At 32.0% G+C, this 17,623-nt stretch overlaps 2 protein-coding genes across 3 annotated transcripts in view; one reads left to right on the top strand and one right to left on the bottom strand.

The window, feature by feature from the left end:
* The window catches only part of LOC145260500 (ribosome biogenesis protein NOP53-like), a 48,477-nt gene extending 31,409 nt beyond the window's left edge, over window positions 1-17,068 (bottom strand). Inside the window, exons 1-2 of the mRNA XM_080118614.1 lie at window positions 16,923-17,068; window positions 8,907-8,986 (exon numbers count right to left, since the gene is read on the bottom strand). Coding sequence (XP_079974740.1) covers window positions 8,907-8,986; window positions 16,923-17,068 — 226 coding nt within the window. The remainder of the gene's footprint in view (window positions 1-8,906; window positions 8,987-16,922) is intronic.
* A 36-nt stretch (window positions 17,069-17,104) lies between these two features.
* LOC145260499 (uncharacterized) overlaps window positions 17,105-17,623 on the top strand; it is a 139,936-nt gene continuing 139,417 nt past the window's right edge. Inside the window, exons 1-2 of one of the 2 annotated variants that reach the window (XM_080118611.1) lie at window positions 17,105-17,241; window positions 17,527-17,617. The gene's annotated coding sequence lies outside the window, so the exon portion shown is untranslated. Of the gene's footprint in view, window positions 17,242-17,526; window positions 17,618-17,623 lie in introns of those variants that run through there. The other variant, XM_080118612.1, reaches the window with a different exon arrangement.

The following is a 17,623-nucleotide window of genomic DNA, read 5'->3' as shown; positions in this document are numbered from 1 at the left end:
TCGGAAAACAATTATTATAATTGCACATTGTGGATAAGTTTAATCAAAATATCGTAAGTGAATTCGTGTTTGAACTTTTTATTTTTTTTTTTTATTTATTTTTATTGGAAAAAGTCGAATATTTCATTTTATTTATTTTTTTTTACTGCAAACAAACAATTTTTTGGGTTTGTATTACTATACACATAGATTCGAAAAAGTTGTAAAAAAACAAATATATAACAAATAAATAATAATAAATAGATAAGTTACTTTTCGACCAAACTGGGTATATTTTTCGTGTTTTTATTCAATGTAACATGTTTATTCAGCTCAAAAAACATACATTGTTTACCGATGTATTAGAAAATTCAAAATGGCGCCCGCCTCTCTCTTTAACATGGTAAGTTTGGAAAAAGGTGTTATAAATAATAAACTAGACAAAATACTATTAAAAATCCACCGAATATATGTCAACTTATGTCATGGTTTTGTTTGTTTGTTTAACCAGCATATCAACCTTTTTGGGTCATTTAATGCTGTATATAAGATTTAAATTTGTGATATTTTCAGAATCGATTTTCCCTGGGTATATTGGGCCAATGTTTTGGTATACTTTGTTATTTGATGGTTTTTATATTTTATGGTAAAGATTTGCTTGTTTTAAGAAATTTAGAATGGTTTTAGGATTTTCTTTATCAAAGAGTTCTTTTAAACTTGTAGCCTTGTAGTAGTGTTGACGAATTCGTGTGAGATCATGACAGTCAAGTAAAAAGTGTTTCACTGTGTAAGGTTCGTGACATGGTATACATTTGGGGGTTCTTCACTTTTTAGTAGATGGGAGTGAGTTATGTATGTGTGTCCTATCCGGATACGTGATAAGACTACTTCTTCTTTACGTGATTTTCTGGTATCTAGAGGGTTCTTTTTAAGTATAGGAGTAATTTGGAAGAGTTTGTTGTTTTGGCAGTTGTTCCAATTTTGTTGCCATTTCTTTGTGATAAAAATGTTTATTGAATGTTTGTAATCCGTATATGGGACCTTTATGTCATTTATTTGTAGCTTTAAGGAATTTTTGGCCACCATGTCAGCTTTATCATTTCCACGGAAACCGTAGTGACTGGGAATCCAACAAAAGAAGAAAGTTTTGTGTTGCAGGATAGAATGGATCTTTTGTAACAGTTTGATGAGTAGGGGATTGTTTAATTTTTGATTTTTTATTGCTTCTAATACTGATAATGAGTCTACAAATATTATAATTTTTTTTGAGTTTTGGTTGATGATAATATCTAGAGCCAGGTTTATGGCTGTAATTTCTGCACTATAGATAGAGGAGTTATTTGGTAACCTTTTCTGCTGAATAGTGTTTTCTGAAATAGCGGCATATCCCACTTTGTTTTGATCTTTGGAACCATCAGTGTAAATGTGTGTCCAATTTGGGTAAGTATCCAGAATGTTGCTTAGTTTTTCTCTATAGTCTGCAGGTTGAGTATTGGATTTAGGATATATTGTAAAGTCTAGTATGACTTTAGGTTGATTTAACAGCCTGGGTGGGAGTTCTGGGAGATTTTCCTCATGGATGCTGGTTTGATCTATTGAGTTGTCTGTAAGTGGTTTTATTGTTTCTTCCATGTAGAGACCAAAGGGTTTAATTGCATTTTCATTTTGTTTGAATAGATGTGTGTAGTTGGGATTGAAAGTGCATTGATAGGCAGAATTTTTGGGGTTTGACTTCAGTTTTAGATAATATTGTAAGCCTAATTTTTCACGTCTCAATTTTAGTGGAGGTTCATAGGCTTCAGCATATAAGCTTTCTGTCGGAGAGGTTTTTAATGTGCCCAGGGCAAGTCTTAATCCTGTGTGATGGATAGAATCTAGAGTTTTAAGGTAACTTTTTCTGGTATGAAGCTTCCATAATCTAGTTTGGTTCTTATCAGAGTTCTATATCATTTTAAAAGTGATGAGCAATCTGATCCCCACTCAGTATTTGCTATAACCCTTAATAGTTGTAGAGTCTTGAAACATTTTTGTTTTCAATATTTTAAGTGAGGGATGAAGGAGAGTTTTTTATCAAAAATAAGTCCCAAAAATTTATGTTGATCAGCTATTTCAATTTTTGATCCTTTTAGATTGAGAACAGGGTCATTGTGCATTTTTCTATGATTACAGAAATGGACACATTTAGTTTTAGTTGTTGAAAATTTAAAGCCATTTTCTGTCGTCCATTGTGTTAGTTTGTTTATGCACATTTGTAGTTGGCGTTCTGAAGTATGAATATTTTTGTATCTATGGCAGATTACAAGGTCATCCACATATAAGGAGACATTTATCCCATTGTTTAGACAATTTATGATATTATTAATTTTTATATTAAATAGCGTAACTGATAAAATGCATCCTTGTGGGACTCCTTCTTCCTGTATTTTTGTGTCTGATAGGGTGGGTCCGATTCTTACTTTAAAACTTCTATCAGATAGAAAATCTTTTATCAGTATGGGTAGTCTGCCCTTTAATCCAAGGTTGTAAAGGTCTTTAATTATACCCTGTCGCCATGTTGTATCATATGCCTTTTCTAAATCAAAAAAGACAGCTATTGCATGTTCTTTTTTAATGAATGCTTCTTTGATAAAGGTCTCCAATCGGACTATGTTGTCCATTGTTCCTCTTTGTTTCCAAAACCACTTTGTAGGTTGGCAATTGAGTCGTTTGTTTCCAGATACCAATTCAGTCGTTTATTTATCATTCTTTCAAATGTTTTGCAGAGACAACTTGTCAATGCAATTGGGTCTGAAATTTTGTGGATCTGAATTGTCTTTCTCTGGTTTAGGGATGGGGATCACGATAGCATGTTTCCAGCTATTGGGTAGTTTTCCCTTGAACCATATTTTGTTGAGCATGTTTAAAAGATGTGTTATAGATTTGGAAGGAAGTTGTTTCAGAAACTCATAATGTATCTCATCTGCCCCAGTAGCTGTATTATGTGCTTCGTCTGTGGCTTTTAAGAGTTCATTTTTAGTAAAAGGATAGTTGTATTCTTCTTTGTTGTTTGAGTTGAAATTTAATTTATTTATCTTTTTTTCTGTATCTTGTTTCATCTTTTGGAAGGATTGACTGTAATTTTTGCTGGAGGAATTGTTTTGAAAGGTTTCAGCAAGAAGATTCGCAATATTTTTTGTCTCTGTTATTTTGATGTTGTTTTGTAGGAGATGATTTAAAGGGGAGGATGAGTTTTTACCCGAAATTTTCCTTACCATGTTCCGCAGTTGTTTGGGGTTTGTATTCGAGTTTTATTTTTATAGTCTTTCCATGATGTTCTTTTTTGCTTCTCTAATAACTTCACGAGCCACTGCTCTTTTTTGCTTAAAAAGGTTTAAATTGTACTTTGTTGGTTGGGAGTTGAATTTTCGTAAGGCAGCTTTATGTTGGCGAATTGCTTTTTGGCATTCATTGTTAAACCAGGATCTTTGTTGTTTGTTTGTTCTGCTACTTTTAAGTATGCATTCATGTGCAATGGCTAGTAAAGTTTTAGAGAAGTATTCTATGGATTTATTTGGGTTTTCCTCCTCTGAGAGTTTTTGTTGGCATTTTTTTTTTTATATTCCTCCCAATTTGCTTTTTTTTATTTTCCATTGGGAGAGATGGGTTTTTGTTTCTTTTAGATTTGTTAAAAATCACTGGAAAATGGTCGCTACCCCATGAATCTTCTAGAACCTTCCAGTTATAGTCCATGAGGATAGTAGGGTCACACAAAGATAAATCTAATGCTGAGTAGGTGCCTGAAGTGGGATGAAGGTATGTGTTGGATTTATTGTTTAATATACACAAGTCATTGTCGTTAATAATTTTTTCAAGATTCTTCCCTTTCTTATCCGAGTATGCAGATCCCCATATATCATTGTGACTATTGAAATCACCTAACAGTAAGAAGGGTTTTGGTAACTGATTTATTATTTTGTTCAGCTCTGCTTCGTCTATTGGATCTTTGGGTGGGATGTAGATAGTGCAGATATTTATAGTTCTGTGTAGTGTGGCTGCTGCAGCAATGGCTTGAATATTAGTGTTTAGATCTATTTTGCTTTGTGGGATATTATTTCTAATAAGTATAGATACTCCTCCAGAGGCTCTCTGTTGGGTATTGTGGATGTGGTTGTATTCTTTGTAGTTTTTTATATTCATTTTATCTTTAGCTTTTAAAAAGGTTTCTTGGAGACATGTGATGGCTGGTTGATGGTTTGTTATAAGAAGTAATAAGTCATTTATGTTGGGTTTTAGACCCCTGCAGTTCCATTGGATGATTTTTGGGTCATGATTAGATTTTATGTATTTGTTTTTGACTTTTGTTAGTCGTTGGTGTCTGATCTTCGATCTTCCGTGTCCATTTCCTCAAATCTGTTTTGGATTGAGTCTCTTGGTCTGGAAGATGAACGTGGTCTGTTTATTTTGGTTTTAGCTTCTTTGTTGGCTGGTGGTTTGTTTCCTTTTCCTTCATGGGCACTTTTTGGTGTCTGTTTTTTTTTTTTTTCGGTTAGAGGGGTTGTTTCTGTGGGTGTTGTAGCACTTTGGGGTTTTGTGGGTCTTTTGGGTTGAGTTTTGGTTTGGGAGTTTTGTTTAGTTTTGTAATCTTTATTTTCATTGTTTATTTGTTTTATAGCTTTTTTGAATTCTTCCATTAGTTCCCTTACTTTATTGAGTAATTTAATGATGTCTTCTGATTTGATGTTTAATAGGTCTGCTTTTGTTGTTTGGTTATTTGGTCCGGTGGTATGCTGTATGTTTTTGTTATTTCTGAGTATTTTGTATTTCCGGCTAGGTTACGAGCTTCTTGGAAGGTTATATTTTTTGTGTATTTTATTTTAATAATTTCTTTTTCTTTCTTCCATTTGTCACATTCTTTTGAATTTGCACTATGGCCTTTTTGGCAGTTAATACATTTTGGATCTTTTTGGCAATCTGTGTGGGTTTCATTTTCTCCACACCTCGTGCATACTGGAGAGCGTGTGCACCGGTCTCAATGATGTCCATACCTTTGACAGTTGTAGCATCTGGGATGGTTTGGTATGTACGGTTCTATATTGATTTTTTCATATCCTACTTTGATCTTACTCGGGATTTGATAGGTATTAAAGGTTAGAATATAAGAGTTTGTATCGATGGTTTCACCATATTTTTTTAATTTGGATCCTTTTTACATTGGTAATGTTTTGATTTTTTAGGTTAGTTTTAATTTCTTCCAAGGAGCACAGTGATAGTTCTGAACTCCTGATTACTCCTTTACTAGTATTCAAAGTTTTGTGGGGATAGATTTTTACTTTTTGGTTATTAAAAAGTCTCCATTTAAAGATTTCTGTTATTTGCTTTTGGCTTTCTACTTCCACTAGTAGTGTTCCGTTATTTAGTTTTTTGACCACTTTTGGTTTGATACTCGAGAAAATTTTCTCTATTTTGAAGGGGGACACTTTTGTTATCGGTTCTCCTTCGGTTGCTTCAATGATTATAAAAAAAGGTAGATTTTGCACAAGATTTTGGTATTGTGTTTCTGAATCTGAACTAGATTTGTCTGAAATTTCACAATGGTTTCTTTTCTGAGGCTTTTTATTTGCCATTTAAATATTTTGAATTTTTCATTTCTCCTGCTCCCCACCCGCCTCGGAGCCCTATTTGGGAAGTGTTGGGGGGGGGGAACCCATTCGCCCCAACACAACAAGGATACAGGAGAAGTATACTCTTCCTGCTGATGGACTCAAGCACCCCGTGTTTCTTTCGTCCTTTCTAATGGCCTCATTTCTAGAAAAGATGTTGGTTTTCCAGCCGTGTTTTATCCATTCTTCAACAAGTTGATTGACCCTCCAGCCACCGCTTACTAAATCAGTTTTTGCCTAATGTGGGGAGTGTGAGCGTATTTTCTTGTGTTTGTCTGATTTAGTGCTAGTCATGACCAACCGATTGATTGGATCGGGCCTATCCAACCACCTGTCTTAACCCAAGTAAGGGCCAAAGTGGTGTGTTGCACCTCATGTCCTAATAGGACCTTGAACATGATTTGCTCAACCACCAGGATCCCGTCCTTAGGCATTACAGGTTGCCACCCACGGTCAACAGGTGGCTTCATTGAGAGACTTTTACTCTCTGCAGGGGGGCAGTCGGTGTATTCTAATGCCCCACCGACAGGGCCGCCTATGTCATGGTAATATATATTGAGCGAGTTTCTAACAGTATTTTGTCTAGTTTTATATTTATAGCAACTTTTTCCAAACTTACCATGTTAAAGAGAGAGTCGGGCGCCATTTTGAATTTTCCAATACATCGGTAAACACAGTATGTTTTTCGAGCTGAATAAACATGTTACATTAAATAAAAACACTGAAAACATATCCAGTTAGGTAGAAAAGTAACTTATCTTGCCTTTGATAACATTTGTTATATATTTGTTTTTTTGACAACTTTTTCGAATCTATGTGTACAGTAATACAAACCCCAATTTTTATATATTTTTCAGTCCGTTCTTTTAATAAATAAAACTTTTCACTGAGTATTTTCAAATATTTTAAAGTAAGCATTTTTCATGGCAGTGTTTTTTTTTTTTTTAACGATTGGTGAATTATCAATATTTTAGCACGGGGCGTAATTCATTTCTTTGAAATATATTTAAAACTTCAATTTTTTTTTTTTTTATAACATTTAAACTGTAAATAATTTACATGAGTTTGTTTTACTGTACACATAGATTCGAAAAAGTTGTAAAAAAACAAATATATAACAAATAAATGTTATCAAAGGCAAGATAAGTTACAAACATGCCGACATTTTTCTTTTTAAAATATATTGATAAACATTGTATGATTTTCAAAGTGATTACACGTTTTAAAGTGAGTAAAACCACTAAAAAACCTTCCCAGATAGGTAGAAGAGTAACTTATCTTGCCTTTGATAACATTTATTTGTGATATATTTGTTTTTTGACAACTTTTCGAATCTTTATGTGCAGTAATACAAACCTAAAATTTAATTTAACTTGAAAATAATATTTAAAATACACATGCATACACTCCACAAGCATCCTTATTATTATCATAATAATAATAGTAATAATAATAAAAAAAAACTGGTGTAGATGACATCGACTGGCGCCACACCACACCAACTAGTTGTGAAGGGTCAGGGAAGATGGAAAAACTGAGATGAGAGAGTACTGACCAAATCTCCACTGGAAGTGTGCAGTTCAAATCTGGTACTTTGGGGAGGTATTTTGTCACCCAAACCCCAGGAAACACCAATGGCCGATGCCAACAAGAAATCAGTGACAACGGCTGTTGCGATAACATGCAATCATCTGCACAAGTGGTCAAAAGGTGGAGAACACTGGAAATCTGGGGAGACTTGTCACTTGGTCTCTAGGGAACACCACAGGTTACTGCCAGTGAGCAATCACTGATGATGGCTTGTGAGACAACTAATACGCTACACATTTTGATGAAAAACATGGGGAAAAAATGGACATAGAAGAACAGAAAACCAAAACTTTAAATATAATTTCTGTATTTAAAGTAATAGTTATTTAAATATTTCAACATATAATCTTGTGGAGAAAATCCAGCTTCCCAATAAGGGACACTCTGGATAGGAACAAAAATAATCTCAGTCATGAAAGATTTCTCCTCCACCGACCGAAGACAAAAGGTAAAGTGTAGCATCAAAACAGATACTACACTGATCTTGTTCCGAAGGCCAAAAAATATTTGTTTAATGTTTCTTTAATTGTTTGTCCCCTAAATTCATAATTCAGTTTTATCAGAATCAAATTGTATATTGCTTTAAAATTATTTAATTTTACATAGATAATATTTATATTTTATATTGAATAAAGTTCAGTTTTAAGTATTAATCGAACTGTGTTCCTTTTTCTTTTTAAAAATGTTTTATTGCTCTTTTTCAAATGGCCCTCATATAGTACTGACAGTCTGACAAATCTTACCTACATTGCCTGCAGACATTTTTCAGTTAACAGGCCTTCTTCTTACTCTCGGTGGCCATGATCAAGTGCTATTTTTTCAAGTCTTTGGTATGACAGATTTGAACACTGATCTTCCAGCTCATTATGAGTCTGGTAACAAGAATAAATTCACAAAAAGTTTTCTACCTTCATCTCCCACTTCTCAGGAATTGTTTGAAGTATGGCAAAATTAACAAACTAACAGAAAAATAAAGTGAGAAAGCAACAAAAAAAAATATAAATAAATAAATAAAAAAATAAAATAGAGCTGAACACAGGTGGAGGGAGGACATAAAGCTTTAACAATTTTTTTTTTAATCTATATAAAACAGTAGTTTTGTTTATGTGTGTGTTTACCTGATAAACTCTTAAACTACTGGTTAACTAACACTGAAATTAACAGGAAATAGTAATACACCAAGAATGGTATGAATAACGCGTACAGAAATTCAGTCATGTCAGTCAGTTGAAATACAAACTGTTCATTTCAACTTGCCAACAAATTTTTATGAGTTTTACGCATGTGCAAATTCAACTATTAGCCAGAAGTGGTTTAATTTTAAATCTTTTTTTATCTTTGTTAGATTAGGTCAAACAGTAGGGAGTGTGACTGGAACGTTAAATGAGGGAATGTGGCTGGAGTGCTAAATGCTTTGGCTTTGATTCTAGCTGATGGCACCAAAGTCGTTTTGTTTAACTTTTGAAATTAGATGCAAAATATTTAATAAAAAATTGCTCTAATAATAAATACGAAATCTACATGAATTAAATATATTTATGTATTTTATAACCAGCAAGCCCTCCCCCCTCCCTGCTAGTGGAAAAATAAAATCAACATTCCACCTATTTCTGAATTCTAATAAAAAAAAAAAAAAAAAAAAAAAAAAAAGCATTGTTGTTTGTGATAGAAAATCAGCTTTCCCAAAAGTGGACTTACCAGAAATCTTTTTTGGTTTCTTGTTGGTAGATTTATCAACAAAGAAAAGTTTGTCATCTTTCTTATTGGCAAGAAGTCCACTGTAAACAAAGAGATGAAAACATTGTTAAATATTAGCCGTTTCTCAAATTAAAAATGGTTATAAAACATTAAAAAAATACTTTTGTAGATTGAGAATCTTTGAAACCAACACGTGTCATGTTAAATTTAGCATAAATTAAAAAAAAAAATGAGAAATGATCCAGCAGAATTAAACAGAAATGGATGATCTTCCTTCTCAAAGTGTAGAGTTGACCCCTTTTTTACCTGGAGAAGTTTGGAGGTTACATCAACTGAACATCTTCCAAGAAGTATTTTAAATAAAAATCAGCCACAATTACATTCAAAGAAAAAAAAATGGCATTTATTTGGTCCAAATTATCATTTGCCATTACCTCTCCTAAATCTTGTGAACTTTCCAACATTAAAAGATAAAACTTTATAAATCGCTTAAACTCAATTTTTATTTTTTTACTGGATCATTTTTCATAATTTTGGGAATTTATACTAATTTTTACATGAAACCCAAGTATGTAATAATGTTTTCACCTGAAATGTGCTGGTTTAAATGATTACTCATCTACAAAAAGGTGCTCAATACCAAATTTCTGCCCTTGAAAAATTTACATCATGTGATATTATTGTAGATTGCACAAACTGAAAAACCGACCTTGCATCTGGAATTATTGTGTGCATTTATCAACTCGTTTTTTGTTGTTCTTTTAAAATAAATAAGCAAAATCAGAAAATAATTAAAATTATAAAATAAAAGCAAGTTTATTAAATAAATTACAAAAAAAACAAAAAAAAAAACAATCTCTTCAGTGAAAGGAAAAAACATTCTTTTTATTGTAGTGAAATTAAAAAATTGAAATATTGAATTTCAAATGAAACCAATGGTATTTTTTTTTTTTTTTTTTTTTACACAGGAATCACCACTTATCAAGGCCCAGAGGCCACTCGAGGATAAGAGTTAACAGGTATACATTAGTCAATGTGATTATAGTGTAGTAAATATAAGTGGGAATTTTGTAAATTGGATTACTTAGGGGGGGGGACGGTTCATCAAGAACTTGTTTATGTTGGACTTAAAGACAATCAGATCGTACCTATTTACAATGCCTCCCCACGGGACAGAGAGACACCAGGATCGTTTTTTAACGTGGAGAAAAGGTACAAAAATAAAAATTGTCTCAGTCGTGAAGGATTTCTCCTCCATTGAAAGAGAATAAGAAATGGAAGGGCAGCATCTGAAGAACAGATACTACACTTTGATCTTGGCCAAAAGGCCAAAGTCAGCTGGAAAGAAGGCAATCGGAAGAGAGTTCCACAGGTATGCAGTTCTAAGAAAGCTTTATTCATGGAATCTACGTTTAGGTTTTATTTACTACATTGTCATGTCGCAGTAATGAAAATATCTAAAAATTATGAAAAACTATAAGATAGAAAATTAATTATTAATGAAAATAGTTTGAAAAAATTGTATGTATATATATTAATGTATTGGCTAACTCTCATGATATTCCTAAGTTTTATGCATTCCCTAATTAGCTTAGTAGCCTTTATCTATTGCTAATGGTTTTATGACCATGGCTTAATCTATATATATAAAAGCGAAAATGTATGTATGTGTGTGTGTTTGTGTGTCCACTAAAAACTTTCGACAGACACAACGAAAATTCACAAACTCGGTATCATATTGAAGCTGCATCCTTTGCCCGAAAAATTGGCCAAAAACGTTCATTTTTTCACCCCGAAATCAACAATTTTCGACAGGGAGTGGTCAACAAAAACTGTCCCCCTGTGACGACGACCGGTTCTACGCATGCGTCAGATGACGTCATGACCTGATTTACTTTAAATAGTTGAAGAACTGACTAAATTTCATGTACGTCGCGTTAGCTCAGTTATTTAGTGCTTTGATTCGTTATCTAAACGTTTTGGGTCTGAATCTTGGTGTGAGATGCCTTTTTTTTTTTTTCTCGATTTTTTAAATTTAAATATTGAACCAGTGTTATTTAAGCCATTTTTCACATGTTTTTTTTTTGGGTTTTAACGTTCGTTTTTCTGTTTTCTTTTTCGATTTTTACATTTAACATCGTTCGTTTGCCTTACGTTAGTTTTTTTTTTTTAATGTTTTGATTACCCCCCCCCCGCTTAAGTTTTATCGTTCGTTTTTATGTTTTCTTTTTTTACTTCGCTTATAACAAACAAACCTGGTCATTGACCTCATTTGCTGAATAGCTATTGCTTACGTCGTCGTCGTAACGCTCTATGACTTCCATGTGGGCACCTCTCAATTTGGTTCTTACTTAAATAAATTCAAACATCTTTCAGTAACTCATTCTGGCTGGCCGAACGGTTCATGTTTTTTTTCACATTTTATTTTCAAACTTCGCCTCAGGGCTTCGGGTTTGATCCTGCCCCTGAAGAGGATGGTGGCTCAACAAAAATTTGTTTACATTAGACTTGTGAACGACCATGTTATAGTGGTTGTAGTTGGACAAGCTTCTGTCGTGCATGTTTTACGGGAGGGAACCAGAGATAGAGATTGGATCTCAATCAAACATCTAAAATAATGAAAATACTGATGGAGTAGAAAAAAGTTGGTTTTTTTTGCTGTTTCTTAGAACTTTTTATATGCTTTCTAGATTATAATACCTCCGATTTATGAAAGGACGTCATGTGTATCTTTTATTTGGGTGACTTTTACATGCTATTTTTGCAGTATTTCTTAGTCTTTTCTTTGGCTTTTCAGTATAAAAAAAGTGAAACTGTGAAAGCGAAGTCGTGTTCTCAGACTTTCGTGCCGAGAAGTCCAGAAAGCAATCAGCTTTGATCAATGCGAGGAAAAAAATCTGTCATATCAGACAATTGCTATGCATTTTAGGTCAGGAAGCCGATATCTTTAGACAGGCTGATCTGGTAGTACTTGATGAAAAGAGTCACTATTTTTGTAAACGCTCACAAAGACATTAAACAAAAGTGGATGATTTTCTTCCTCGGAGTTAACCCCTTTTACCGTTGCCAAACATGGCAAATTTTATACCTGGAGAAAACTGAAATCTTAGGGAGATATCAATCATACAAGTTATTCTATAAAGGTGTTATTTTGACTGCCCATGACGCCACAACCACGGTAGGCACATCGGTAAGACAGTTTGTTTTTTTCCACTTCTTTTTCCTCTGGCGCGTTATCGGTTTGAGCCTGCTTGCTACTCCTATATATGTATATTTTTTTTGTTATGCTCGCATTTTTCCCATTTCTTTTTTTTTTTTTGCTCAACCAACATTGTTACATACACCTCTACTTTCTTTTCCACCTTTGCGTCACGGGTTCGAGCCTGCCTGCCTACTACAACTTTTTTTTTTTTTTTTTTTTTGCTCAACACACACCTTCAAACACCCGGGCAACGTCGGGCAGCCAGGCTAGTTTGTTATATATTTGTTTTTTTGATCAATTTTTGTACAGATGTGTATGTATTGTAAAACAAACCGCATAATTGTCAGTAATCGTTTGAATAAATATAAAAAAAATAAATAAATAAAAAAAAAAAAAAATAGGAGTAGTAAAGCAGGCTCGAACCCGTAACGCGCCAGAGGGAAAAAAGAGGTGACAAAAAACAAACTGTCTTACCAATGTGCCTACCGTGGTTGTGACATTACAGGCGGTCAAAATAACGCCTTTTAAGTGATGTTGTGAACGCAAGGGTTGAATGATTTGCGAAAAAAAAAACCCAACCCTTCCTGTAGAAAACTGGCTAGTTGAGGGTGAAGGAATTAATGCTTTTGGCCAATTTTTCGATATTTGTTGTCTGAAGGATCAGGCTTCAAAATGAGACCAATCACGTGAAAATCCATAACCTGTTGAAAGTTTTAGGCAGACATACATTTAAACAGACAGGTGAGATTTATATTATAGATAATTTGTTATATATTTTTGTCCAATTTTTTCCAAATGTTATCAAATTACATTTGATTTTTGAATGACGATCAACGGTTCTAGTGCAATGCTTATATATGCCAGTCATGTTGTTTTACATTAGGCACGGCAAAAAATGGAAGAAAAACCAAGTTTTTTTGTTTTTTTTTTTTTAAATGAATTAAAATCCATTATTCTTGAGCAACATTTTTTCCAGAAAGAGAAAAGTCTGAATTTTATCATATGAAAAGCAGAATGATATAAAACTTTTTCTACTATTTTTAATAGAATTTACCCCCCCCCTCTCGCTTGCAAAAAAAAAAAAAACACCATTCACCACCATTTTTGTCTCGATGGATAACACATTAAAATTTTTTTTTTTTTTAATGGTTTTTAAATAAATTTTTTTTTGTCTGAATAAGATTTAGGATGATTGGCTATAAGAATATGCAAAAATATTATACCATAAGCACATAAATTCTAAATAATTCCGTCTTTTATCTCGCTCTATAGATTTCACATAGTGGAATTTTTAAAAAAATCCAAAATTTAATGATATTCTGGAAGAAACTATGGTAGCCTTTTACAGGACTAAATGAAGTTCGTTTGATCCTGTAAATTTCCATGTATTTTTAACGTTTGTTTTGATGATTAAGTGAAGAATAAACTTTATAAGTGTTTAATTCTTTTGTCATAAGTGATAACCTCCAAAGTTAAGCAATGATGAGGCTGGCCAGTACCAGATGGGTGACCATTTTGGGAATGCTAGGCACCATATGTGTTGGAGATAACTCCTGCACCAAGTATCATGCTTGCCATCAGTGTTTCTGAATGAGAGAGTGTGATAGATGCAAGTCCTCCACATTTTAAAATAAGTCAAGCACAAGTCACAACAAAAAGGAAAAGGGGGAGATAACTGTTTGTAAATACAGAATAACTGTTTGTAGGCCTTATGGTCTACCATAGTTGAGGTAATATCATATAACGACAAATTGCTGAAACAAATTACCGTATTTTTAGCAAAATGCGTAATTATTTATCGATTTTTTTCTTTTTTAGTATTAATTCTTAAAAACATTTCCTATTTAATGGTATATTAGCAATATTGGGCTCACTAAAAGGAAATTATTAATTTATTTTTCAAAGATTTAAAAGTAGTGTCTTTTGTAAAAATAATGAAAAATAGATATATTTTTTGGTAATTGCTAATCTGAAAGAATAAGTATTAGCATATTCAACAAATTTAACACTTCAAAACACAAGATGAAAAATTAAACACATTCAAAATTCGGATTTTCCACTTGATACATGCAGTGTTTTTTTTTTTTATTTTATCTATAATCCTCACGTTCCCCACAATATATTTTGTTCAATTTCTGCTGATTAGTTTAAGCATATTTGTACCCAGAAATAAAGAAGACTGGGGTTTTGTAGGCAAATATATATATATATATATATATATATATATATATATATATATATATATATATATATATATCTTTTTATCACTTCCGCATAATTTTATAAATAAAATGACAAAGATAATTAGAAAAAATAATGATGAAACGGTATTGAAATTGATAGTAGAAAACGTATTTTTTTTTTTTTTTTTTTTTTTTTACAAGCAAATAAAGATAATTAGAAATATCAATGAAACGTAGGCACCTCAAAAAGTCACCACAGAATTAGCCCCCCCCCATATGTAAAACGATGTAACTTTATTATAAATTAATATTATCAATATAACTTTTGTACCATTTAAAAGAAGAAGGGCAAAATAAACTAGTAATAATTAAAAATTTTTTTTTCATTGTATGAAAATAATGAAATTGCGAGATGAAAATAGTGTTTACATAATTACCGCTTTAAAATAACGTTCCCATGTAGTAAGCATTTCGAATGTGAAAACATACCAGTGTTTAATAAATCTAGCAAAAATCAATTAATGGTCAGATTTTCGTGAAATTTTCGATACTTATACATTTTAGAATAAAATTACATATAAAATGCAGTTTCCATAAAATATACGAGGGGAAATATATTTTTTTAAGTGCCCCCCCCCATTTATATTTTCGAAATTTTAACAATCTATAATCTATCGAAATTTCTATTTATTATGAAACATAAGAGTTCAAATAAGTAAAACATTTATTTTTTTAAAAATTAAATACACATATTGAACAAAAACTTACCTTGAAGTTGCAATTAAAAAAAAACAAATTTAAATATGTTTTTTTCTAAATAGTATTTTTTTCGAATTAACATATACTATAATCATATACTAGAATTGCCAAGAAAATGAAACTTTCTAAAAATTAATTTTTGGAAGATTCAAACGATTAAAATTCCATTATTTCAAAATGTTTCGTTACAACATAAAGTTTTGTGTTTAAATTGTTTTTTAATATTAAATTTTAATATAAACATGGTTCTTGTCAGCTATTTTATCACCAGATTAAAACCGATTTGAAAATATTGCAAAAATATTAAGCATTTTGTAGCCCCACCCCTCATATTTTGTTTGTCATTTTTTACCGAACAAAATATGGAAGCCAGTACTTACCCAAAATAAACACTCGTAAACCCGTATTTGATATTTAGTATACAAATGTTTATAATATCATTAATCATTAAACTGTGTAAATATTAAAACCTAACAAAATTATAACAAAGATTAATTATTAATTGCAGTTTGAAGAAGATAAACAAGGTTTTTAAAAATCAAGTCGCTTCTGCTTTTCCGTATAGTTAAGACAAATCTGACGTCACGGAATCATGGGTATTTTTTTTTCACATTCATCTGCCAATGCCTAGAAACGATATTGAAACTTACAATAGTAAACAGTTGATTTTTTTTTTTTTTTTTAAACTAAAATGTTAAAATTTTTATAGCCAATCAAATTGTGTTACTTAACTATGACTAACTTTTTAAAGTTTCCTTTACAATAATTATTTTTAACGTTTCATTAATATCATTTCTAATTATCTTTATTTCTTTGTCATTTTATTTATAAAATTATGCGGGAGTGATTCAATAAAAAAAATCAAAAAAAATCTTAACTGCTAAAAATCATTAAAAAAAAAAAAAAAATCCTGTATTTAATAAAAGTTATTTAAAAAAAAAAAATGTTTTCTAATTATTGTCAATTTCAGACGCCAAGTTCACTATCCAATCAAGTGGCATTCTTACTACCGGTGTAACACGACTTACGTCCCATTTTCTTCTGCATATTTTAGTTTTCTTAAACTGCAAGTGGGACACTGGGACACTTATTGTCTTTGGTAACATTTATTTGTTGAATATTTGATATTTGACCCCTTTTGGAGGTGCTTATGCAATGCATTTATGTTACAGTGCTACTTTTTAAAATCGTATTTTCAAGTTAAATTCGATTTTTACGATATCTTTTAAATTGTTAGGTGAATGTACAGAATAGTTACATAACCCATAACATAAGAATAGCTTTCTAAATAGTAACATTATTTTAGCACGGTAACATAAGTGCATAAGAACCTTTTTTGTTTTGTTAACTACATTTAAGCATACGCTATATTTTACGGACGGTTACAACTCAATTTCACATGCCTTCTTTTAACCGGAGCGAGATTAGTTTATGTACTTATGCAGAATACGGACCATGCTGAAATAATAAGCTTATTATTTAGAAACATAAGATGGGAAAGGAGTTTTGTAACTATTCAGAACTTTCACCTAACAATTTAATAAACCAAAGAAACCGTAAAACTTGAAAAATTTATCTAAACAGTGTCTGTATTCTGTTTAAATACCATAGTGCAATCCAGCTCCAGCTCCTCCCTAAAGGTGCAAAATTTGTTGTGATCGGACCTCTTAGTATTCGTTCGTAAACGAATTCTTAATTATTGGGAGGATGTTTTTAACAGCCTAAGGATCTGTGCTAGACCACTTATATATTTTGACTATTATTATTCGCTAACCACGTGTCGAAAGAAAACAAACTCAAAAAGTTAAACAGCAGTAGCAATAAGTTCCACCTAAAAGAAACCTGACGAGATTCAGCACGTTTAATACTTACCCAGTTCGTTCCTGATGTCTTACATCGTCTAAATATTCTTCGATGTCACGGACGTCAGTTTTCCGCCACGATTTCTTCTTATTTTTACCCTTATGAAGCCGCCTCTTCTTCGTGGATACTATTTCGGTAACCATATTGGGCGACATAAATCAACTAAAGGAAGTGAAATGCAATTATCTCCCCTTTTGCTGCTTAAAAAAAAAAAAAAAAAAAAAAAAATTGACTTCCGCTTTATCAACCCACCCCCTTTCTCCCTCTTGAATAGAACTCGCCATGTGGAATGTCTTCGCTTGCTAACTAGCGCACACGCAGTAAAAAGGTATCTCCACGATTACCTAATTATCCTTATGTATATTATTTATAAAATATATTACATATTAACCATATAAAGGCACACCTAATATTTCGACCGTAATTTTCATTTTTATCCAATTTTTACTATAAAAATGTTTTTTTTTGTTTTTTTTTTATTATTATTAGTGTCTGTCTCTTAGCTAATCCATTTCAGACAGTTGTGGTTTAAATTCAAATATGTTTCATCAATGCCGGCTTTTCATTAAATAGAAAAAAAGGCTTATTTTCGCTATTTTCTCTTCCCACCCAGGTGCTTCTGATTGATTTGGCTGTCGTGATTACAGACATAGACAACAAAAGAGACTAGTTTTGTTGTTTTTATTAGAAAAAGAAAAAAAAGGGTAATT

Source organism: Euprymna scolopes, chromosome 36 (genome assembly GCF_053919585.1).
Source record: "Euprymna scolopes isolate OS-2025 chromosome 36, ASM5391958v1, whole genome shotgun sequence".
NCBI lineage: Eukaryota > Metazoa > Mollusca > Cephalopoda > Sepiida > Sepiolidae > Euprymna > Euprymna scolopes.
This window is presented reverse-complemented; position numbering and strand designations above follow the sequence as displayed.